The sequence below is a fragment of the Corvus kubaryi genome, unplaced genomic scaffold (assembly GCF_017639235.1).
Source record: "Corvus kubaryi isolate FWS band 111438036 unplaced genomic scaffold, C.kubaryi_AGA036_p1.0 134, whole genome shotgun sequence".
In the NCBI taxonomy this organism is placed as follows: domain Eukaryota; kingdom Metazoa; phylum Chordata; class Aves; order Passeriformes; family Corvidae; genus Corvus; species Corvus kubaryi.
The window spans coordinates 12,798,921-12,824,957 of NW_024580668.1; the positions used below are offsets into that span (position 1 = coordinate 12,798,921).

Sequence of the window (26,037 nt, forward strand, 5' to 3'; positions counted from 1 at the left end):
GTCACTTCTCTAGCAGCATAATTTATTTTACTCATAGACAAACCTCTATTTAATCACTGAACAGTTCTCTTCCTTTTCAACAACACGGGAGATCTTTCCCAGCCCTGTTCTCCCACAGAAGTGCCCTGAGCACAGGCAGCCTCACCAGTATCAGGTCTACTGTCACCTACTTCCACTGCCTCTGCAATGCCTTCTCTTCAGGCAATTACCAACACCCAACTGGAGAAACACGTTTTCAGACTTTAAGGACAGAAATTACCATTACAACCAACTACCATAACTTTCCTCAGAATAAGCCAGAATGATCCAACCCTCCTCTTCCTTGAAACTTGCAAATGAACTCTCCTTAGAACTACTCTCTCCTTAGAACACCTTTTTTGTGATAAAGGTCAGGCACAGAGAGAATCCAAAATGAAAAATACACTAAGGACTAATTACAGTCATGTGCAGGAACTTGACAAAAACCCCTTTTTGATTAACTTTCCTTTAACCATTTTAGATACAGAGGAAACTCAAGAGCTCTGCTGGAATTACTGAAGTTGTGGCTGTAGATTTGGCACTAGTCACATTCCCCCCTACCCCAGCTGCTTACTCCTATCCCCATTCTGTTATAGCAGCATCCGTTTCTGCAATCACATGGCAAATCATGTAGGAAATTAATTTCAGACAAATCAAAACCTTTATCCAGGCCATGATACGCTTTCAGGAACAAGGCCGGTGGCTCAATACAGCAGGTACCAGCTGAAGCTGGTAAAGACATCAAACAGGTTGATTCTCAGGCATTTTTCTAAGATACCCAAATCCACAAAAGCACTAAAAGATGGGAATCTTTCAATTCCAATGGGATTAACACCACCAGAGAGGACTTACCCCCATCACCTTCCCACGCTGCTCGACATCCTCCCACATGCAGTGAACGATGTAGCGACACATGTACTTCCCCGTGCGGCCCTCCTGCTTCAGCCGCACCAGGCACATCCTGCAAGAGCACACACCACAGTCAGAGCTCCTGAGCTTTTTTTAAAAAGGAAAGAGTACATTAAATACATTCCAGGTTATTTAAGATTTTCCTTATGCTATGTGTTTGTGATCAGGAGAAAAACACACACAGATTTTTTTTTTTTTTAATAATCTATGACAAGCTTTTCCATTCTGTACTCAGGAGCTGTATCTGCTGGATTTTGGCCAATCCAGCCATGGAAGAGTGACAGTGGACTCTATTCTTGTTGACAGTACTGTAATCTAGTTAAACACTACTGCAACCTAAATTCCTCAGCCTTAAGAACACCTCACCCTCTGGAGCAGGAACATATGGCTTGTCTAATCCCAGGCTCTGAGCCAGCTGTAGCTCAGCTTGGTACACTCAAGTGCTGTAAGAGCCCAACTAGCCAAGCTGGGAAAGCTTAAGCAAGTTACAGTCTTCAACCAATCCACATCAGCAATGTCCTGAATTTCAACTGCAGGGGTCTTTGGATACATGTCCGGGCACCGGGCAAAACCCCCACATGAAAGACCAACTCAGAGGTTTGTAAGCACATTGTGAGATCTTAATGAGAATATCAGGCTGAGTTGTTTTACTTTTTTTTTTTTAAAGCATTAAAGCCACTTGAACTTCATTGCTGCTGTTCTGCCTACAAAATAAAATAATAATTTTATTTTGCCTATTATAAAACATCTGTAAAGAGCATGAACCGAAGCCCAGGCTGATTCCTCACTGGGCTGGGACCGGTCCCATTACCTGCCCCATCTTCTCTACCTCATTCAGCAACTCTGCTCCTGTGCTGAAAGACAGAAGTGCCTATCCAGGACTGACTGAGTCACTATAGACGAGGTGATGCTCAAACACTGGAGCTGAGAGAAGTCACTGCTTTTCATAGACACGCTACAGGTAGGAAAATGCTCCCAGTTCCTGTAAAACCAAGACAGCAGAGCTGCTGGAGGCCACTGTGGAGCTGGTACACCCTAACAATGGTGAATGTGCCACAAGAGCTAAAAGGAAAACATGATTATTTATTTTTTAATAGGTTCATTTCTTTAGTGAATTTAAGATCTATAAGCATTACAAGTATTTGGTGACCCATGAGTGCCAGCTCAAACAGGGAAAATCACAAACAGCTGAAGTGTGCTAAGATGACTTGTAAAAGGACAGAGGTCCATCTTTATGATGGGTTCTGTCTTGTGTATGGATTAGTAGAGGAAACATATTTTTTAATATGCAGAAGAAGTAAAACTTACTGCCAGGGACAGTCACAGAGACAAAAACTGAAGGGAGAAAACCCTGCAGCAGTCCTATATTCTTATTGCTAGTTAGAACCACTGTCCCAGCAAACAAATGCAATTAAGATGGTACCAAAACCAAATCCTCACTTTCTCACGGAAGGATGACAAAGCTTTCTGTTCAAACAGTGATCAGAGAACAGCTGTCAGAGAACAGCTGTCCAGGTACCAGACCTTCCACAAAACAAATGCACAAAGGGCTTAAAACTTTCGGTTTACTGCTACCAGTTTCAAAACCTTTGTTTCTCTTGTGCATTTTCATAACTGAACTGTACAAAGAAGTGAATTACTGAATTCAAAATTTTTACTCACTCTTAACAAGTCAAAGAGAAAAGACTCAGCCTAAAAGACTAATTTTGGGCTAAATAAAGCATTTTTGTACTTCTCTTGCTGAATAGGTGAACTCAGGGGTGAAAAGTTCAGGGGCAAGAAAAGTTCCCCCTGAGCATAAACAGTGTTTCCTATCCTGTGTGCCTTCAGTGGTGGTGAAGCAGGAGAGCAGTGCAGAGACCGACAGGCAACAACTGGTCAATGACGAGCAGGACTGGAGTGGTGTTCAGAAGAAAACCTGCTACTCAATGGAGCCTAGGAGGCAGCTCTGCATTTGGATGCACAGTGCTGTCACACAGCTCTTCTGCAGCACCACGAGTGAGATCATGGAATTTTGCAGCTTATTTGAAAGTTTGGTAGTTTGTTACTGCACCTGCTGTCTGAGGTGCAGACTCTTTAAAGCCTATAGACCTCCTAACTAGATCACCATGGTGTGAAACATTTCATCATTTCACTGCACAATCTGTTCTGTAGTTTAGACAAATACTGACTCATCTTCATCAAACCCTGAAAGGAAAATTACTCCAAACTATCTTTAGAAAGCTGTCTACCTCACCCTGGTTGGGTTGGATAATTTTTGCTGTATTTAAGTTATGCAGAGAGATTATCTTAGAAGAAAATGATATGGAAGGATGGCTGAAAAGGATCAGGAGCATCTGTAACTCATCTCAGCTGAGATGTTGCAGTTTCTCACAACAGCCTCAGCTACAACTGCTTCTGTCAGTGTTGCCAGAGTGCCAGACTGGCCTAAACACCAGAAGTGGTGGCTAACAACCCCTGATCACTGCTGTGAGGTGCCCTGTACCATGCATCAAGGTGTGATGAGCCATTCAGAGTAAAGCTTACTCGGACTTTCCTGCTGTCCCGTTCCTGGCCACTCATTCCTGCTTCCTCAGTTGCTCCAGAGCAACTATTTCTGCAGCTATGCTATCGTTGCTCAAAGAAATTACTTTGGATAACCAACACAAATATCAACAGCATTTTTGGAAGGCTTTATTCTGTTTAACCCACTCATGAACAGCTACCAGCTTGGGGGACAGCAGGAAGCTCCTGAACCGATTTTTCCATCAGCTCTGTTGTGACATTACACTTCAGTGAATGATGATTACCAGCAGAATTCTGAACAGGTCCTAATTAGGTTTGCATGTTCTCCTGTGCTCCAGCCCGGCCAGCTCCCCACCACTGCTCTATCCAGGTGACAGAACCCAGCCTGGCTGTGCAGTCTCCTCTCCCCTCAGGCCTTTGTTAAGGCTGTTGTAGCCCATTCCCTCATGTTAAGACAGGATCAACTAAATGCTCAAGACATTCCAAATAAGCTAATTCTTAAAATCCCTCTCAAGCAAGACTATTCTGATGCAATTAAGACACAAAACAGAGAGTTTATTCTCTTTCTTCTGAAGTGCTGCATTTCAAAATGGTATTCTGTCCTCAGGCTTCTCTATGCAAATCAGAGAAATCTGAGAAATCTTTTCCTGCAGGAACTGTTTTCTACATACTCGGTGGTTCTCATTCTCCTCTGGACTTCCTCAGGCTGATCAAAACCTTCCTAAGCACAGATTTCCTTAAGAAAAACAATGCTTTGATGAACTTTTGCAACAGGTCTCTAAGTCTTTCAGAACAGGAATTGTAACACCACTCTATTTGATCCTAAATACTTCAGAGGTGTCACCATGTTTGGTCTGGTGAAAATATGAAGGGAGCACTAGGTATCTACATGATAAATACTGCACCAAGACATTCCTTAGCAGTCACCCAAGTAATTTCTTTGGCAGTTTGGTAACAGCTCTGGATTCAGCTGCATGGGAAAATGCAAATCCAGCAGAGGAAATAAAGAGCTTTTCTAAAGGTCTGGACTTCAAAATATAAACCAAGAGTCCTCCTGACATCAAAGATGTGAAGTAACAGAAACAGCCTATAAAAACATGGCATTCAGGAAAGAAAAATGATGGTTTGGTTTCCTAAATAATATTGATGGGTTGACTTTTTAAAGCATGATTTCAGCACTGCATTGAAAGGCACTGGATTGTTTCTAAAGGAACATTATCTTGAAAGAAGTTTGCAAAAGCAGAGGCTAAACATGAGGGCCTGAATTCCTCTCTTTCTGACTGGGGTCAGTAGGAATACTCTGTTCACAGACAGGAAGAAGTAAGAGCCAGAGATTCAAAGAGAACCCACCAGAATGTGTAACACAACAACATGCCCTGACAAACCCTGCAAGTCTGTAAAAGCTGGGATGCAAAGAATATGCTGACAATGACAACAGTAAGAAACGGAGACAAAGTTTACCAAAGTAGGAAAAATTCCCATAATCTCTGGCTCCAAAAGACACTCTAAATCAGTTGAAACTAAACTGCTGAATAAGAGGGAGTAAGTAAGTACATAAGAAAGTGATGCAGACTGCTCTGCTAGGGGGAACAGGAACAGATGGTGATCAGAATCTCCTGGCAGGTTGTTCGCCACCAGATCAGGAAGATTTCTAGCCCCTGAGGCAAATGGTCCAGCAGGAAAGAGAGAACTGGAGTTTTCAGACAGGAGTAGGATGTCCTTGACCTTGCCAAAGCTAGCAGAAGCACTTCTGTTCCCACTTTATAGAGGTCAAACTCCCTAAAGGAAGACAATCCTAGAGAACATAGCAATAAACCTGCCTGGGAAAGCAAAGTATGTCATGGCAGGATGCTGGTCACCCATCTCATCATAAGCAATGCCTACAGCATTTCCCAATGACCCAGGTAGTGAGCAGGCCTGTCACAGGCTTCTCTGTATCCTGGAATATCAAACTGGATCTCTCATTTGTGGTCCAGAATGACAGTGCTCCTTAGGTGAACCTGCCAGGAACACAGAGGAGCCAGACTCATAAACCCTAGAAAAATTAACCTCTAGTGCTAACCTCCACACCTGAATTTTCACTGCTGTCACAACAAGGCAGAGGGATTTGGTTCTTTCCTGCTTGTGCAGGATATTGCACCTGTCCACCATATCCTACACATAAAAGGTATTTCAGTTCTCCTCAGCAAATCTCTCCATAACATCACCAGCTCAAAGTGCAGCAACTTTCGGCCACCTTCAAAAGAAGCCAATGTTCTTTTGATCTTAGAAACTTCTGCCTATCCTGTACCAGTTTCATCTCTGTCATAGTTCCCTTGTTTATTTTTATAATTAATCTTGAATTTGATGCTGTGTATTAATCACAGGATACACTGTCCTGTCAATGAGAAATCAAGATGACGTGAAAAAACTGTTCTCTGCAGATTCACCTTCGCTCTCTTAGGTTTTCCCAGATACTTACAAACAGTCTGGTTTTTAACATATATTGTACCAATTTGCAAAATACCTATATGAATTATTAGCTTATCAATTCATTTTTAAAGCCTTTTTCCCAAAGGGAACAGTAGGAAATAAATTAACTGCAAATTTCAAGGGTCTTCCTTACTTGACTCCGCTGATTTCATTAACTGATTATAATTGCAATGATTCTGCTAATTTATTCACTCTTCAGTGTAATGAGCTGCCCCATCTTTCACTATATTGAGGAGTCAGGAAATTAAAAGGGAGGAAGGGAAAAAGGAGGAGGCAAGGAAATAAGGGGCCTTAAGTGCAGCTATTTCAGTACAATCCTCCTTTCAGCCTTTGTACAGCTGAACTCAAGTCTATGGACTTCAGTTCCCTGAAAGATCTGGCACTCAGAAAATTACTGTACTCCCTTGTGCATCCTCTGACCTTTATAAGTATGTAATGCTAGATGAAAACCTGATTTTTTTGGCTACTATTTTCACAAACGAGAAAGGGAAAAAACTTCATGTTTAAGGTGTTAAATATTTTTACATGCAGCCAAGCTGGCATTCACAACCCTGCATGTACCTTTCAGAGGTGAAAGAATAAATGCCAGTGCTATAATTTGTTAAATGCTTCTCATCACCACAAATTCTCCCAATTTAAATGACTTTTACATAAATTTAAACCTTTCCTAAAACATCCAAGTAAGATTTTTCCACATAGCCTGAGCAAGGCTTTTACAAAACTCACAGCAAAGATCACTCCACTAGTGAGGAATTTGCAGATGTAAGAGATGTCAGCTTCTCTATGGGACTTTTTGTTCTTCAGCAGAAAACTGCTGAAATACAATCATCATGACTATAACCTCTATTATCAACCATGGATAGAAGGCTCTACTTTTTCTCACATTAAAGTGCATATAACTCCATTTCCTGAAAATACTTATATTACTATTTTGTTTTTCACTTACCAGACATGAAGCTGGGCTACTAGAAACCATGAATTCAAGGTATCAGGCATTTGGCATCCTTGATGGAAGGGAAAAAAAAAAAACCACACAAAACCAAAACCAAACATTAAAATGAATATAATCACATTTTGTGCTTAACAGAAATTCACTTCACCAAAATCTAAAAGCATTTTAAGTAATTTATTTTCAGTAATAACAGTATATACATACTGGAATCAAACATCATTTACTGTCACGTTTGTGCTTAAACTCTAGAACACGCAGCCACAGGATGCTGTGGATTCTGAAAGATTTCAGGTGTTTAGAGCTCACTTGGATAACATTTACAGGGGGAAAAAATTCCAGGAAAATGGAGAATGAGACAAACATGTGGCTTCTAGCTTGGAGAGCCCCAAAGCAGCAGCGAATAATACAGAGGAATCAATGGATGCTTTGCTCAGTTCTTACACTCTTCCTTCCCATGTGCTGCTGTCTCCTGCCAGGGACAGAATTCTGTTACCTGGGTCTCTGCTCCCACTCCACTGTTTGGATTTCCTCCATGGCTGCACAGCCCACAGCACTCCAAGTGTTCCATCCAGGCTACATTAGGATTAAACCCATCAACCAACCACAGAAACAATCTGTTTCCTGATTCAGCTCTACTCCCACAGCCACTGGTTTTCCCAGAGATGGCTTGTCCATATGTGTGTTCACATGATGGATTTCCATTTGCTGTTAGGATGTGAGGCTGCAGATTTAGGTCACATGGCACAAAAACCATATTCCTCTTCCTCATGCTTGAAAAAAATGAACCTGTGGGTTCTGTGCATGCCAAATCCTTCAGTTCCTGTCAATCTTAAACCTTCCTCCCGGGCACACTTCTGCATCTGTTTCCTGGAGAAGTTTTTAAGGGAAGTCCCTAATGAGAAGGATCTGAGACAGTCACCTTGCCCTACCCAGCACTTGGTGTCATCTTCTGAGCTGTTCAAACCTACCTGGAAGAAGGCCAGAGAGCCTTCAGAAAGTGACTCTACAGTCCAGTGTGCCCTAGGTAAGTCAACCTCATCTCTTCTGTGTTGAATAGATTCCTTCCTGGCTCCTTTACTTCTTGGCTGTCAAGTATTACCAAGGAGATCCACCTAGATCATGAAGCAATACTTTCACAGCCTCTTTCTTTTTATATGCCAGCTCTGGTCAGAAGAGCCAGACAGATCACCACTATTCCTGCCTCCCCAGAGAGATGACTCCATCAGTCTAGGAGGTGCCAAGCTTCAGCACCAGTGCTCATACATCACCTCTAAGACAGTACAAAGGCACTAACAGTCCATGTTTGGAGATTAAACAAAAATCTCCCTCACCCTTCTACCCTCTTGGCTCTCTCATTCCTATTAGAAATAGTTCCTGTGCCTAGAAATAACTACTTTGAGCTAAAGCCACGCCAAGGCATCTCTAACTAGGGCAGGAGCACACAATGCCTGCATTAACCAAACCATCTCAGTAAATGAAGTCAAGAGTCAAACACTCAGTTCAGACAGAGGTTTCTCCAGTAGGAGTTCCCATGGATCAGTCCCCCACCACAGAAATCACTCTGCAGTGGAAAGCAAAGCTCACACCTCTGCTCCTGGAAATATGGAAAGTTTTTAAAGACCTATTCAGTACCCAGGAGGCAAGAATTTTTTCCCTAACTTTCCAAGAGTTGCAATTCTATTTTTATAAATCATTTTTAACTTCTATATTTGGACTGTCTGCGTGGTAAATTTAAAGGAAGGGTGGCTCCTTTAAGGCAAGAAGCTCACCCTCAGCTATCAGCTTTGTAAAAAGAATGGAATTCTAAAATTTGGGGAGTTGGAACACTTTATTCTAGTAAACTATCTGGGGAGAATAATTCTCTGTTTCATTACAGGATGGACCATTCTCCTCAGAATAAAACTAGATAAAGACAAAAATGTCTGATGATAAAGCTACCTATGAAATTACTGTGATATCAGCTGGGGAATAAACCTGTTCTGTGCACAAACACATCCAGGTCACGTGTCTAGTACTATAAGGGACAGGAAGGTTCAGAATTATGAGGACACGTGTTTTCCTGCAGCCATATTCTGCACTTAAAATTCATCAAGTAAGGGATGCAAAACTTGACTGTGGACTTTTTCAAGATGGGTCATCTTTGCCACTACCACAACTTTAGGAAGGACACAATGGGATAATATCCCCACATACTGCAAAAAACCAGGTGTGCTGTGGCAGTGTTCCCCGAGTGTGGCAGGCAGCAGCAGGAGCCTGGAATGCAGCTGGTGGGGTATGGGAAACACAAGAATCAGAGTCCTGTAACTTCCAGCCTTTTTGAGCTGCGTTGAGCCCCACAAGGTGCCATCCAAAAGGCTGATTTGGTAGGACGAGCTCTCTACTGCTGCCGCTGCCTGACTTGAGAGAATTAACAGCATTAATAGTTTGAGCTGAAGCCAAGGTTACCCCACAGTCCACATTCATCAGCCAAACTCCAGTTCAGCTCTGAGAATCACCTGCCTGATCCTAAAAATTCTTTTGACCTTTCAAGTCTGAGGTGAGGCATGAAGCTCTCTCCTCACAGGCTGCCTCCTCTGCTGCATCGGAACTACCCAAGCTCTGTGCTAAACCCGGCACCAGCAACTTTGCTATTCCCTCTGCTGCTTCTCTCTTCTCCTTTAAACAAGAAACAGCTGAAGTCCTAAAATAGCTCCACTTTCCACATAAGCAGCACAGTACAGACATTTGGGATATGGGCTCTAAAGGAGAGCTCCCAAACTTTTGTCCATGAGTGATCCAATATCAAGAGACAAAGGGATGGCAAGCATAACAAAATTAACTGCAGTTTCATACTCAAGAGTTTCAATTAAAACACCTTCTTTATATCCTACAGTGACCTCATGACTTGCATATCCACAGTCTGTATTTTGGGAGCTGCTGTTCTAAGGCATATACAGACAGGCAGTTCACAGGGCCCTAATACTGTGCCATGGAAATTCCACTGGGCATCAGCAGGAATGCAGTGAGATAGGAAGAGGGCCCACAAGACATGAAATGCTATCACTGTCCTAGTCCTCACCACCACACTATCCACTCTTTACACTGTCACCTCTGTAAGAGAGCTACCCTACAAACTCCACACACCAATCCAAGCTCCGTAAGGTCACAGTGCAGTTGTTCCTTATGCCACAACACAACCACACCACAAAAGCACATCCAGAAATACTGAAGAGGGTTCTGTGAAGAACTGGTTCTGCTCATGCAGCTTAACGAGCCCACGAGTGGTTTCACACATGAATGGCTGCAGGTTTCCCAGGTCAGCTCAGCAGGTAAACAGGGCTCACACGTGGCCGGGAAGGAGCTAATAAGCTCTCCAGAGAGCAAAGCTGACTCTGAGCAGTTCACTTACATGGATATCAACACCCTCCAGCTAGAGCCAGAAGTGCTGGGGGCAGCAGAGCACAAACATAGCACAGCTCAGCACACGGCTGTGGCTCGGGCAGCACCGTCCCACCCTGGGGCTCCCCGGCCAGCACGGCGTCGGCATTGGGAGGGGTGCAGCACCCACGGAGCACAGGCTCAGGCACTGCCCTGCTGTTGCAGCACCACAGCAGAGTTCACAGGTACTTGCTCCTTTTCCTACCAGTCCCACAGGCTGCTCCTTCAGGAGGGAGCAATGGGCTTAAGCAATGTCCATCTTTAGTTGAAAAAAGGAAAAAACCAGCTCCTGACACAGTTTGATGAAGACATTGTGAACTCAAGTGGAAGTTGGGTATCTTGCTCCATGCCATGTTCCCCTCTCAAGTATGCACTCCTTAGCACCTGCTTTATGCCACAGCTGCTCTCCACCAGACCCTTCCATGTGCCACTTTAGCTCACCAATACAGCAAACTAGGATGCCAGTAAACTGGGCTGCTCTCTTTCAGTGACCTGAACATTCCCCAAGGACCCAACTGCCCAGTCCAGAACAGGGGCACAGGAAGAAGTGAGACTTTTCCCTTTGGCTGCTACTTCAACTCAGTTGCCCATGGAACCACAGCCTAAACACAGCAAAACCATGTTAAAAGCTTCCTGTCCATTCCACACTGCCTTTGTTTTAGGGGAACTACTTTTTAACATGGATCACAAGCCTGTTAAATTTTTGAGCGAATCCCCTAAACAGCTGCATTTCTGTGTAGACAGAAGCAAAAGAAACTTCTTTTACCTGTTTTGATATAAAAATAATGATTTCATTGGAAGCACAAGCACTGATCCCAGCACCACAGGTGCATCATGCACTCCATCAATCCCAGAAAACTGCCTTGTCCCTTAGGCAACAACTGTCTCAGTCCATGCAAACACATCCTACTCTTTAAAATACACATTTTCTTTTTAAGACAGTAAGACAACATCAAAAACACAACTGAAGCTACTTTACTCAGTACTGAGCCTGAAAATCTGTGCCAGTATTTTTTCCACAGATATGTTTTGAACTTCCTTTAAATTTTAAGCTAGGGCAACATTTATAGATCTTGGTACAATTAAACAGGGATAGTGAAACACCAGTTAAAGACAGCAAAGCCCCTGTCTAAGAGATAAATACCACAAACAGAGGAGACTCTATATGAGCAAGCCTGGGAGGGCACACAGCTGGGAGAGGGTGTGCACAGGGAAAACGAGGTTCTCAAGTTTTGATCACTAGTGATGAATCCTACTGCTCACAGAATTCTCACTCCTGCAACTGCCAAAACCATATCACAGGTTCGGAAAACCTTCTGAAAACCACTTGGAAATCTTGCAGTAGCAACACCATGTAACAAACCACCCTCAATAAGCTCTGCACTGGATGAAGGTGTCCCTTCAGCTGATCTCTCAGGAGGCAGCAGCCCCAACCTGTGCTGTAAGAAAGCATCTGGTAGCTCAGGAATCCAGGTGACAGGCCAGATCCAGTAATGGGCTTACTATCAGCTAAATCACAGTGACATGGGAAATGATTCACATAAGAAAAAAATATTATTGTAGCTTACATAAGTCTCAAAAGTACATCTTCCCCCTTAATCAACCAGATTTGAAACTATTCAAAGCTGCAACAGATTTTTTAGTTAATAGTTAAAACACTGTGTACAATGTCAAAAAAACCATCCCAATCCAAGTCACTAATATACCTATATACTTATAGGAGGGACTTGTATCTCTGTTCTAGTCATACTTTCAATCCAGTCAAGAAATGTGTCCTGATTTAATGCTGTCAGGGTCAGTAAAAAATGTAGAAAGTCTCTTAAGTTGTACCCAAACCTGCCCCATCCATGACAGGGAGAGACAGGAGATCCCTGTGATCTAATTGACCTTGTATCATAAAAAAGTTGTGTGTTAGTGGATGGGTGTGATTCCCTTATCTGCATCCCAGTTATACTGGGGATGGCACAGGGCAGGACACAGCCACCATCTGACCACCATAAAAAGGGAAGAGATAGTTGGATTCTTAGTTTATCCCATCCCTGGTAATAAAAAATGGCAAGACCCTTCAAAGTCCAGGATATTCTGAGTTTTACCCATCCCACCCCAGTTCCTGTTCCCCACTGCAGGAGGGAAAATGTAACAATGCCAGACTCCAGAGTCTGCCCTTGTACCTCTGTCACTGCAGAACTTAAGGGAATGCTGCAGTACAGTCACCTTCCAGCTGACTACGCCCTGGTAGGATCTGACAAGTCTTTTTGTTGTTGCCTTTATCGGCATAAATATATCCAGTGACGTAATTCCATCGTAAGTTCTCTTACCAGGACAGCAGTTCAAATACCATCAGTCCCCCACTTACTGTTAAAGAACTCCTCAAAGTCAGTTTTCTCCACACAGCACGTGTACATGCGCAGCGCTGCCACCTTGATCTTCTAAACAAAAAGAAGAGACAACACTTGAAGCATTCATCACCAGAGCTGGTGAACACTACTGGTTTTGTTAAATACACTGCCATTTTCTGAAAACACTTCTTTTGAGAATCACTATCACTTGAGATTTTCAGGAGCACATTATACTATTGTATCTGCCAGTAATGGCATGAGTATAATTAATCTTGCCTTGAAGGAAAAGAAATTATTAAATGTCTTCCTGAATATCCTTCCAAATCTAGTGTGCTATACTACTTGATATAATTTCAGAATATATAAATTATATGGCCTTACTTACAGAGTCTCCAAAGATCCCAATTCACAACTCCTGGTTTCCTCCAATAACTTTAAGTGATGTATACCACTAAGAGTGTTTTGTGTAATTTAAGTTTTAAATATTAAAGAAGTCACATACCAGACGTGTCCTAAAAATAGCTTTTCTTTTTCCTAGAAAAATGAAACCTGACTGACTACATAAGTGAGAAAGGAATCCCGAATGATGAACAACATGAGGTATTCCCAGGTGCTTTAGCACGTCTCGTTTTGTTCCTGGCCTGCCACTGCACCCAAAACACCTCCAGTGCATCATCTAGAACACAGACATGTGCTGAAGCTTCAAAGAGCACAACAACTAATAGCAAAGATCTTAAAGAGAAGCAGCATTGGGTTTGGATTGCTTTGGTTTAGTTTTTTGTTTTTTCTAGTGATATATACCAGTGATCATCTCAGTGCTCACCACATCGCAGTGATGAGCACCCTGCCTGCTAAATGGCAGTTCAAATCACCAAAGTAATTATTTGTGTCTCCTCCAACCAAAAGGAAAATAAAGAAGTTGCAACTGATTGCTGAGGAAACACAGGACCCCATTATTTTTCTTCATCAGTAATCTCAGGCTTCTGTCAAAAATCGAACATATATCTAAACTTCTTGAAGTAAAATGATTTACATTGCTTACAGGAATTCTGAAGGTTTCCCTTTTAAGCGAAACACTGCCTGGCCTGTGAACAGAGATCTCCCTGGTGAGAGTCACTGCCCCAGAGCAGGCATTACTAGACATTAAAAACATATTGTAAAGAACAGTCCCCACAATCCAGCCCTTAAATAATGCAGGTAACAAAGGAGAAACTGATGAAATTTAATCATGGAAGTTTTAGGGGGTAGAAAAGGTGTGGGGGAAGGGAGAATAAAACAGAAAAAAGCAAGAGAAATATTAAGAAACTTCCCAAAGATCTCCTAGAGAGCACTGGCAAGGCCAAAAATGAACTCAGGTCTCTTGGGCCCTAACCACAAAATAACTCTCTCCCAACCCAGGTTCCCCAGCCAAAAGCAGGCAGTAAAGAGCAGCAATTAAGGAGAACTCTGAAATCAACACTTAGAGCTAACAAGAATCTTTATTACAACAATATGTACACAAGCACATGGGAGAGAAACTACACTCTCAAGAGGTTTAGTATCACCTGATTAAAGCAACTGATTTTAACCAAAATACCTAAGCCTGTTACAGGTCATTTATCTTTGCTTTACACTTTCTGAGGAGCAGCATGCAATCAGCAACAGTTTCAGATCAGTCCCTGAGGAGGTGCCCTCTGCCTTGCAGCTATTCAAAGCACCTTAAAATTTCTATTATTTTTAATCTTTTTATTCAAATAACTGGTTTTAATTCCAACACAATTGGGCTCAGTCCTTCTTTCAAGCTGCCTTTTCCTCTCATTCTTTTGTACTCTTCCTTAGTTCAGAGAAAAGGAATTATGAATTTCATCTTTTTTCTTCTGCATAAGGAACCAAAAGCATCTCTTACAGAGCTGCTCTCACTTGGTCAGTGTTAACAACAATTTTATGAAAGGGCTATTTAAAAAGAAAAGAAGAAAGAGAAGGACCTATTTGTGACTCTGCCCTAGTCAGCTACCACTGAGCAGTGACCTGAACAGCAACCACACCAAATCTCACCACTGACTGCTCAGAAGACACCCTTGTTAAGGCTCTTACTCTGTTCTTTGGTGGACAAATGAAGTGAAAAATCAGATATCTGAAGAAATTCAAGAAGGATTTAGACCCTACAAACCAAATACAGTATTGCTGCATTGTCAGTGATGGCAATACATAGATAATGGAGGTTCAAGATATGGATTATTAATTCCTTACTTCAGAAAACAGGAATTTACATTAAAACTTTTCCATTAAGTACTGCTCCTATCGTAAGAAAAAAAAGTGGGGTGTTTTTTGTCTGCTTTTTAGAACTATCAAACAACCAAAAGAATTATTAAATTACTGCTTTACCCATCTGCTGTACTTGAGTGGTCCTGTGAACCCCATTGCTTCTATTATCCTTGTAAAAGCACCCACTTTTTCTTCAGATGGCTGCAAGGAATCTTTTGCAGAAAGATGCTGTAAAATTGAAATAGCATATATTTCAGTCTCAGCAATTAAATCTGACATATTTCAGTTAGCAAAGCTACAAATTTAACAGAGAAATTTAGGGCTTTTTTGTTTGCTTTCTTTGTTCAACAAAACAAAACACTGTTTAGGTCTCCTCTGAAAATATTCCACTGGTCTTCATATATGACATTCCTCTGTTTATGAATACAAACATTGCATAACCATTGTGATTAAAATATCCCACTGAAAGCTCACATTCAAATAGTCTGAACAGAAACCTGCTTTCCAAAATATGGCTGCTATCTTAAGACTCCCATACTCTTTCTAGGTGTCTTTACTTGGGCTTAAGTCTTTTGCAGATAAAATGAGCAAATAAAGCTAACCTTTCACATTTTCTTTCTCTTCCTCTCACAGGCATTCTACAGTAATTATACACTATATAAACCAATCAGCTCTGTTTTAAAACCAATGAAGATATGTGAACCCACCATTCTTACCAGAGCTCCCCCCGACTGTCATTCCCCTTGCAGTTAATGTACAGAGTACTTGTAGAAAATCCAGATCAGCAAAGTACTTATTCAGCAATGATTTGCAGTGTCTGCAAACATGAAGATAAATGTTCTCTTCCAGACTCACTACACACCTTAAACACCCCCGGGCTGATGCTGTGGCTTAAGCCCAGTGGGCAGCTGGGGATAGGGGAGAGAACTGGGAGGGTAAAAGTGAGAAAATTCACGGGTTGAGATAAGAGCAGTTTAATCAGTAAAACAAAAGCCACAGACACAAGCAAAGCAAAAGAAGGAATTCATTTCCCACTTCCCCAAGGCAGGCGGGTGCTCAGCCATCCCCAGGAGGGCCAAGCTCCATCAGAGTAACATCACACCAATGTCACCCCCCTCCTCCTTCTTCCAAGCTTTTTATGTGAGAATGATGCTGGATGGTCTGGAATGTCCCCAGGGTCAGTTGGGATCAGCTGTCCCCACTATGTCCCTGCAACTCCTTGTGCACCCCCAGCTACTCCACTGGTGGAGTGAGGAGCAGGAGAGGCCTTGACCTTCTGTCAGCCCTGCTCAGTAACTAAAACATTCCTGGGTTATCAGAACTGTGTCCAGCACAAATCCAAACCACAGCCCATACCAGCTATTGGGAAGAAAATTTACTCTGCCCCAGTCCAAAGCAGCACAACTGGTAAGAAAACTTCATGGCATTCTGCCTCTAAGCACCCTGGCAGCAGCCATCAGCCAGCTGTAATCACCACTGGTACTCAAGCAAATAATTTCCATTAATTAAGTATGCAGTACAGACTTTTTGCTATCAAAAAATTACTTTGAACCCATCTATTGCGCATGAATCTCCTACACATACTTGAGGAAATACAGCTGAGAGCCATTAAAATCTGCAAAAGCAATGAGACCAGGATGCTAACTCCAGCAAGGACCAGGAGCAGATCCTTGGGGATGACACAAAAGCAGTGAAATACAGCTCTCAACCCCCAGCCTTCTGGGATGTACCTGTCCAGCTTTTGACAGACATTGCTGCGCAAGAAAATGTATCTATTCACTTTTTTATCAGCTGCAACTGGATACACCTTCAGTATCCCAGCGTTCGTAACACAAAGCTGTGGTAAGTTGGGTTTCAGAGTTTCATAGTGTAAAGGAAAAAAAAAAAATCCCTTGTGCCTTTTTAAAATCCAACCTTGTAATTTGGACTAGATGATCTTTAAAGGTCCCTTCCAACCCAAACTATTCTATGATCCTTGGATGCTCCCAATTTTCCCATAAGAACCTGCGAACAACCATTTCCTATCCCACTTTTCAGTATCTTTTATTACTTTTATAGGCCAGTATAATACATATGCTCCTTAGTATAGAAGGGTCCTAAAATAGGCTATTCTCATATTGAAAGCTTTTCCCATTTCTGATCATTCTCTACAGCCTTCCTAGCATTAATATAGTAATGAAATGGCATGAATGATAAGTAAATACATATTCAGATACAGATTAAAGTACAGATCCGTACTCTGCACAAGTTGCTATACTTAATTAAAAACTAACTGTAAAGGTGACAGGAATTGGAGCTCTGAGACATAACCCATCCCTGTGCATATCCACACACAAGCCTGAGCATTTGAGATAAAACACTCTGCACTTGTGCACTGTCCATGGATGGCTGCCAGTGGCTCGAATCCTGCCACACCCAGCACTCAGGTAAACGGGGAGAAACACACCCAGCACTATTTTAATGTCTGTCAACCACCCAGACAGTGTAAACACTGCCCAGGACCTCCTGTGATACCCAGTTCCTCCACTGAATGCTGGTCATTAAACCCATTCACAACGTCCCCTCTTACCAATGTCTGCAGAGGCACATTGCACCATCTGCCACGTGTCACGGACCCACTGATTCCACCGACACGTACATGGGTATTAAACCAATTTTAGTACCTTCTCCTCAGGATTATGCAATGCAATACTCTCAGCTATACTACAAATGACTCCTAACCCTCCATTATAACTCCATAATCCCCTTCAGCTAGGTAATGATAAGAACTGCTCAAGGCAGAACTTGTGTCCAATAACCACTGCCACACTCACTAAATCAACATTCATCTCCTCCACAGAAATTCAAATCACACGGAATCTCTAGTGAACCCAGGCAGAACTTCATTACATGCCTCTTATCTACAAATGCATTATGAAGTCTCCCTCAGTACAGGTTTTTCATTATGCATTAAGTTAAAAACAAAAATTATCACAATCTGTTGTTAGCTCGTCACTAAAACAATGGCTAACCAACAAGCAGGTTTTTCTAGGAAATGCCATGTTTCTTGCTTCACTCTTCTGCAACTCAGCCTGAACTAGCTCAGGAGATGGAGAAGGGATTTAAGCAGAGAGTGCTTGGTTCAACCTATGCATAGAGGCCTGCAGCTCATCCTGCCAACGCCAGGGCTGCAGCCAAAGGCAATTAAACAATCCTCTGTGCGTCTGTAAAATCAGATCTAGGAAACACTGGGGTGAGGAGGGGGAAAGCTGTGTGGTGCTTAATTGCCAGTTGGGCTAAAACCACGACACAGAGAGAGAAAACTTCAAAAATGTATTTTACAGCTCACTCAAAACAAGCTCATCAAGACACTGCAAGGGACATAAGCCCACCTCAGGCTGCCTTTCCTGCTCAATACCTGAAATGCAGTGCTTAAAGCAAACAATCATTTTAATTTTGACACCAAACATAAATTGAAACATCTGGAGCTCACCATTAATTCCAAACCACTTTCCCACCAGGAGTGCATAGTCAAGTTCACATTTTAAAGATGAGTAAGTACTTCTCTATTCAAAATAATGAAGTTGCAGTCCAAAAACCCACCTCAAACCTACACTGTTGTAAACTGCTTCCTCTCTGGTCATAAATCCTGCCTGGCTTCTTACACCACGGCTATTTTAACTGGGAAGTTTCCCCATCCATCTTTCAACCCCTGTACCCCTCCCCTTGCCTTTTCCAATATACCAAAAGCAAATCTTGAGTCCTGCCTTGAAGATCTTCATGGCACTCCTGGTTTGTTTGATCTACTGTCTTGTCACCCACTGCTCTCCCAGATCTGCTCTGCAAGTGCTGCCTGTGCAGGTCTCAGAGAGCATTGCAGGCAGGAATGGGGATTAGGGGCATGTACCATGTTTGGGAGCCTGGATTACATCTTTAGCTCTGGCTGTGATAAATTGTGCAACCCCTTTGTATATGCTTCAATCTCCATCTGCAAAATGTTTGGTTTCTCTCAACAGCTGAAAAACACTGAAAAATTGACTATAAGAAAGAAACCCTCTAGTTAAGAAGTAAATGCAAAGAGCAGGCATGGGTTCTTCCCTTGCACACTTCTGTTTTTACTTCATTTTTTCTATCCATGTCAAAATAACCAATTTAAAATCCTTCTTAGTATGTACCTCTAACTCCACATCAGCAAAATGTACTATTAGCTAGACAGCAAACCGGGATTATTGTTTTAATGGAAGTTTTACCCATCAGTCCCTAACTCTTTTTCCTTCTGTCCTCTCATTTCTCATGCATGCATTCCATTTTGCCATTTTCCTCACACTGGGTTTACAAGAGCAGGATCAGGATATTTATTCGTTGAGAGATGCTAACACCCTTAGTTTAAGTGGTAAACTGATCTTATGGAGTTGATTCATGCCTCAGAAAACTTCTATTCCAAGACAAAAGATAATATGTGTACAAGACACATAGATGACATATTAACAAAATAGCACAGATGAACAGTAAATTATTACACAATAATTAGCTGCTGTTAGTAGACTGCATGACAATTTGCAGTGTTTAGCAGATAGCAAAACTGTCACCACACGTTGTTCCCACACTAAAGAATCAGGAAACATCTTATCACTTCTAATATGTGTGGAAGGAACATCTGCCCCAACACCTTGCCTTAATTTCTTTCCTCATTGGACAGAAGCCCTCAGCCTTGTCAATGGAACCTTCACCCTGATAACCCAACTGTAACTGCACCTTCCTATGCCAGCCCTTCATCTGCTGGAAAGGAACAGAATTCCTTCTCAAATTACCAGACCCATTGTTCACATATTACTAGAACATCTTAGAGAAAAGTTGAATCCTCTCCTACGTGTTCTGAGAAGTGTTTTGCCTCCTGTCTCTGTAGAATCCCTAGCACATGTGCCTTCCAACAATAAAAATACCCAATTCTTCTCACCTTATTTGTATTGTAAAAGGATCTGTTTTGCTGTGTGATGGCTCCATTGGCTTGAATCAATCCACCATAGAATTTAGAAAGTTGGAAGGGGCCAGCCTTGTGTCTCTAGCATAAATGATAAAAGAAAAGAAAAAAAATTAAGAGACCACTGATTTAACTTTACACCAACCACCCGTAGTTTGCTTCCAAGTCAATTAAACCTGGCTAATCCTGAAAAATTCTGTATCACAAAAAGCACAAACTTATTAGAACTGTTACAAACAAAATGGCTGTCCATGCTTAATGCTCCACACCTCATTTTCCAATGTTCCATGAATGTACTGATGGAATGGACTGGCAGAACACTGCACTCAAAAGCCACAGGCTCTCTGACTCTCACACTACTTCTAATTATGGGGTTGGTCTCTTAATAAAGAATAACTGTTTCCTCTGATTTAGCAGACAAACAGCTATTTCTATCTACAACTTTATAGCCTATTCAATTGTCTTTGTGGCCAGGACTTGAGAAAACACAAATTGCAGTGTAAAAGCTACCACTACAGCCCCTATAACTTCAGGCACATGAGTTCAATCAGAGCTTCTGCGCAACAAAGAAAACTCAAACAGGACCAAGTGGGCTCCCCAGGAAAGAAGCTCCACCTCAACAGAACACTCTCACAGCCTCCCAACACACGCAACATAGCAGTACCTTGTTATCAATTAATTCAAACAAAGTAAATATGCTGTTCAGAGCAGTCATCCCCAGACATGTACTGAATGTACTGGTGGCTCAGAGTAAGCCCAACCTCATTAATAACTTCACAACTGCTCATTTCCACCTCTAGTCCCAATGGCACGTGCTACTGGTGTGGACTGGTGCTTTCATAGCAGAGCTGTGTCACAAAATCACTGGCAATTTTCCCAGGACTGGAAGATCTCCTCTGAAAAAAAATACTCAAGCCAAAGAGCTTACAGGGGAATTGAAGTCTGTACATCGTGGCTCTATGACACAAGTTGTGATATACAGGAGGACAAAGAAGAGGCTTAACCCCATTTTGCTTCATTAAATGCAGGAAAGAAACTCAAGAAATTCACTCTCATTCTATTCCAAGAGCTGGCATCTATTCCCATTTTCTACACATTTTTCACCCCTTTATCATTAACTGCTATTACACAATGCTTTAGTTGATTTACTCTGGACAGACACACTGTCTGGCACTACGCTGGCTGTCCCACAACTGGGAGCCAAACTGCAAAGCTTCCACTGGTACAACACTAAATGTGCTGTGCAAGGTAAACACCATCAGTACTAGGAAGTCCAAGGCCACTATACAGTGGAGACGCTCTATAAAATAAAGTGCTCTCTAAAATAAAATGCTGGAAACTACATGCAGTCGTGACTAGCTTGTAATAGCTCATTTGGAAAAGTAACACCTCCATTTGGACTTCTGTATTTAATCTTCTCATGACAGATCATTTGGATCTATTAAAAGAGACACCTGTAACAAGAGTAGAAGCTCACTCTTGCAGCAGCAGAGAGCTCTAGACTTGCCTTGATATTTCCACAATACACAGTGAAGACATCACTTTTGGAAGCCTCTTTATTGAAAAACCATGACTTTTTCTTGATAATTTAAGATCACTCAATTTTTTACACACTTTAACATGCTCTGATATCCTACCTGGAAAATACTGCAGAGCATCCGCCTACACCGGCCCGGGACTGCGGCGGTCTGTAGCAATCCACTGCATCCAGCTATCCACTGGGTTACTCCAGTCTGGCAGCTCTGCAACGAGGAGATGAGCAATGAAGAAAAGGACCCAAATATGCAGAAATACTTCAACTGTCCTTCTGCTTCCACATTCATATGACAAGAACAACATGGAGCGGTGTCGGGATGGGGGGAGGGGTTAGGTTGGATATCAGGAAAGGTTCTTCCCCCAAAGGCTGCTGGGCACTGCTCAGGCTCCCCAGGGAATGGGCACGGCCCCGAGGCTCCAGGAGCGTTTGGACAATGCTCTCAGGCACAGGGTGTTGGGGTGTCTGTGCAGGGCTGGGCATTGGACTCAACGATCCTTGCGGGTCCCTTCCAACTCAGGATATTCCATGATTCTAACAATCCTCAGATTCAACTCCCAACTTGTGCTTGACAGGAGTATAAATTTTGATTATAAAAATATTTTGCCTTCCAGTACAAGTATCCAACCCAAGTCTGATGGCAGAAACAGAAGGAAAGGAAATGGTGGGCTGTCTACGTCACAAAACCACACCACAACTTCTCTGTCTACACAATAAATTCAAATGCTTAAGAAGCATTCTTCAGTTGACTGAGTGAGCTCTAAAAAGCCCTCATCCAACTTAGCTTTTATGCATCTTTGTCTTACATTACTCAGGCACAGTTAAGAATTTTAGTATTCTAAAAGCACATATTGTCCTGATAAAATTCAGTGAAGATAATTATTTTCTGTCATGAAAATGTCAGCAATACAAAGAAGAGGTGGGGCTCTCTTTGCCTGCACTTTCTTTGCACCTTTCACTTTCTGCAATATTCAAGTTAGTACAATATTTGCCTCCTTCATACATGCATTACATTAACACTGGAAATAGTATGTATCTTATTAGAATGGAGATGCCTTTTTCTAATAAAAATAGCTTCATTTTTGGTTGGCCACAAAGATGATTAAGAGACTGAAGCATCCAACATATGAGGAGAGGATTAGTTTTCTGAAAAGAAGACTTCAGGGAAATTTTATCAATTTGTATTAATACCTGGTGGGGAGAGCAGTCAGTCTGTCCTTGGTGGTGCCCAGTGGAAGAACAGCCACAAGAGCAGCAGATCTGCCCAGAGGTAAGAGGAACAGACACAAACCAACCTGAGTTCCTGTCCTCCTCCTGTGACCTACACAGTCACTGCTGTCCCTCAGGTGTGGCCATTGGCCTCGCAGGCTGTCCCTCAACTCCCCCCAGAGCTGCACTTTGAATTCGTTAAGGGAACTGATTTGGGGTTTTAAAAACTGCAAAGGGAGAGATGCTCTACCATGACAAATGTGATTAGTGTTCACTGCTACTACACCTTCCCACTTCTACTGTAGCAAGACTACTCAGGCTTCTGATCTTTGGATGTAACACCACTGTCAGCAAGTGAAATTATGAAAATGAGACATTTCTATCCAAAAAACTATTTCAGCTGAGTCCCACAAAGTACTTTTTGAGATAATCCAGTGTTCTGACATAAACAGTTTAACAAACACTTCAGTAAGAAAGAAGTAACCTTTTTTTGTGAGCAATTACTACAAGATTCCAAGGATCTGACAGAACTTTTTTGAGGCTTTTTCTCTGTAACATGCACACGTTGGGATATGGCTTAGAGCTTGAATATACTGAGGTTTAGAGCTGTTGAAAAGCACAACTGCAACAAAACTGGACAGACACATATCAAAACAAAAAATAAGCATACACACACTTAAAAGCTGAGATGTGATAAACAATTCCGTAATAAAGAAAACAGACACCAGGAGACAGCAGGGAACACGAGGGGCTAAGGAATTTTCTCTAAGCCAGCATCACTGTTTGCAGAACACAGCCTTCCTTTCAAATTACAAGTGCTACTTTTGCTTCTCCCCTTGGCTGAAAGAAAATGTACCAAGCCTAAACTGAACAGGATTGCTCAGGAATAGTCTGCAGTCAGCTGCCTTGTCAAGGCAGAGATGAAAGAATATCACTGGTCTTCTAAATCCTCTTGGCAGCCTTTAGGAAAGTCTTAGGTAGCAGACAAGCTATTTATCAAGGTGTCTTGGGCAAAAGCCAGATTTATCATAATGTCAGTATTAAGGAGTAGAGCTGAAATGTCAGGGCTGTATCATACACCAGGAGCTCGAAGTCAGACAAAAAACCACTTTCCTTATTTCCAGTAGAAGGAAGAAATACAGTAGGTTTGAAGACTCGTTTTCATACAACTAGGCAACCACTAAATTCTAATGCAGAAACAGGTGCTGAGAAATGCCAGGGATGAGCAGTTCTTGAGCTGAAGCCGAGCATACTTCAGATTACAAAAATGGCAGATAACTACCTCATCTCCTCTCTAAAGAGAAACTTTTCTAGTCAGGCTGAAAAATCGAATCAGCTTACTTTGCCACATGAACGCCAGCAGCAGCTGGGTGAGGAAGCTACCCGGGGATAGGTAAACCCAGGAGGCAAATCCTTCCCCTTCGGAAGCAGGTTTTCATTGCAAACCCTGCCCTGAGGGTGCAGCTCCACAGACAGCTGAGCCCTTCGGGTGCCTCACTGCTTCCCTACTGCTCTCCCTGCTCCCTTCCTGCCTGTCTGCTGACCATTGCCTCTTAAATGCTTTCAAACTGCAGAACCTGTTGCCACTGTTCTGCTGCTCCAGCACTTGGATTACGGGGGCTAAGAAAAAGGCAGGCAACAAAGCAAGGACAAAGCACAGAGAAAGGGCAGGGGTGGGAGAAGTAAGCAGGAACTCAAGATCGCTGCATTTCAGCTGTTCTCGGGCAGGTTTGTGCTTGGCTGCTTTCACCTTGAGGGTGGAAAGGGCAGGGCTCACCGTGCTTGGGGAAACCACGCCCTGAGCCATCGGCTCCGAGCACCTGGGGGACTGATTTCATAAGTGGATATTGCCCCCTTACCAAAGGCCTTTCCCGTTACTGGGAACTCTGTCCCTACTTAGCAGCACTGGCCACCCCTGTATTTGTGTGGTGATGTAAGATCACATCCAGGTACAAAATTCCCTTTTCTAGAAAACAGGCTAAAAAGAGGAGCTCTGCTGCAGATGCTTCAAAGGCTAATAGAAAGAAAAAACGCATACAAATGCATGGGAAAGAAGAAAGGAGTGGAGTGATCAGAATTCCACACTTTCACAGGAACCCAAACACTTCCAATCTGAATCACAGAACCACTAGGACTGGAAAAGCCCTCTAAGATGATCAAGTCCAACTACTAACCCAGCACTGCTGGGTCCATTACTAAACCATGTCACCAAGTGCTACATCCACATGGTGTTCGAACTCTTCCAGGGATGGTGACTCCACCACTGCCCTGTGGTGGTACCAGAACTGGAATCTTTACACTATCCTTGCTATCAAACAGCTCCGGAGTGAGAGGGGATGCTCCCATAAGGGCAGTGCCCACCCCACGGGACACACACTGAGCCCAGAGGAGTCCCACTGGCAGACACGTGTCTCCAGCCCCCACCAGGAGCCCAAATCCTTACACAACAGAATCAAAGGATCAATTAGGCTGGAAAAGACCTCTGAGATAATCGAGTTCAACCTGTAACCCCAATACCACCACGTCAACTAGACCATGGCACTGAGTCCCTTAAACACCCCCAGGGATGGTGACGCCACCACCTGCCTAGCCAGCCCCTTCCAATGCCTGACCACCCTTTCAGTGTAGAAATTCCTCCTGATGTCCAAGCTGAACCTCCTCTGGCACAGTTTGAAGCTGCTTCCTCTCATCCTGTCCGCTGTTCCCTGGGAACAGAGTCCGAACCCCACCTGGTTGCACCCTCCTGTCGGGGAGTTGTGGAGAACCAGAAGATTCCCTCTGAGCCTCCTTTTCTCCAAGCTGAGCCCCTCCCAGCTCCCTCAGCCGCTCCTGGTGCTCCAGCCCTTTCCCCAGCTCCGTTCCCATCCCTGAACACGCTCCAACCCCCCACTAACCCTTCTGCAAACACAAACTCCGCGGGAAACGCTCGACCCGCTGCTCCGCCAGACATGGGGTGCGAGGCCACAGGGCGGGAAGCGGGAGTAGCCCCTGCTGACACCCCTCGGGCTGCAGGGGGAGGCCGCCACAGGGGCGGCGCGGGCACAGCCCCGACTCCACACGCCGCTCGCCCCCTCACCACCAGCGCTCTCTCCCCTCCTTCCTTCGCTCCGTCCCTCCTCCCTCTACTCACCAGGGCCCGCACCAGCGCCGCCATCAGTCCCCGGCGCCGCTTCCGCCGGCGCGGCCCTGCCCCTTCCGCGGGAAGCGCCGGGCGGCATGGCGGCGTGAGGCGGCGTGAGGCGGGCGTGCGGCGCGGCGCTGGCCCACAGCATCGGGATCCTTCCCCGGCGTGCGACGAGCCGAGAACGACCCGCCCGAGAGAGTAATTATGTAATTGTGTGTCCACGGGAAGGAGAGCACCTTTCCCCAGTGTTTAAAGCGCAGGTTATAGGCTGCCCATGGGTGTCAGTGTTAAGGAAGCTTCCCATTCTGACCATTCTGTGACTCCCTGGTAGTCACACTGCCAAAGGTCAGAGAC

General features: G+C 43.4%; 1 protein-coding gene across 2 annotated transcripts in view; it reads right to left on the reverse strand.

Moving 5' to 3' along the window:
* The window catches only part of LOC121675469 (ubiquinol-cytochrome-c reductase complex assembly factor 1), a 47,200-nt gene extending 21,421 nt beyond the window's left edge, over positions 1-25,779 (reverse strand). Inside the window, exons 1-7 of one of the 2 annotated variants that reach the window (XM_042050985.1) lie at positions 25,690-25,778; positions 21,454-21,558; positions 19,793-19,897; positions 14,977-15,084; positions 12,630-12,702; positions 6,851-6,908; positions 871-979 (exon numbers count right to left, since the gene is read on the reverse strand). In XM_042050985.1, coding sequence (XP_041906919.1) covers positions 871-979; positions 6,851-6,908; positions 12,630-12,702; positions 14,977-15,084; positions 19,793-19,897; positions 21,454-21,558; positions 25,690-25,713 — 582 coding nt within the window. In that variant the 5' untranslated portion in view covers positions 25,714-25,778. Of the gene's footprint in view, positions 1-870; positions 980-6,850; positions 6,909-12,629; positions 12,703-14,976; positions 15,085-19,792; positions 19,898-21,453; positions 21,559-25,689 lie in introns of both variants that reach the window. The other variant, XM_042050994.1, reaches the window with a different exon arrangement.
* Positions 25,780-26,037: the final 258 nt, after the last annotated feature.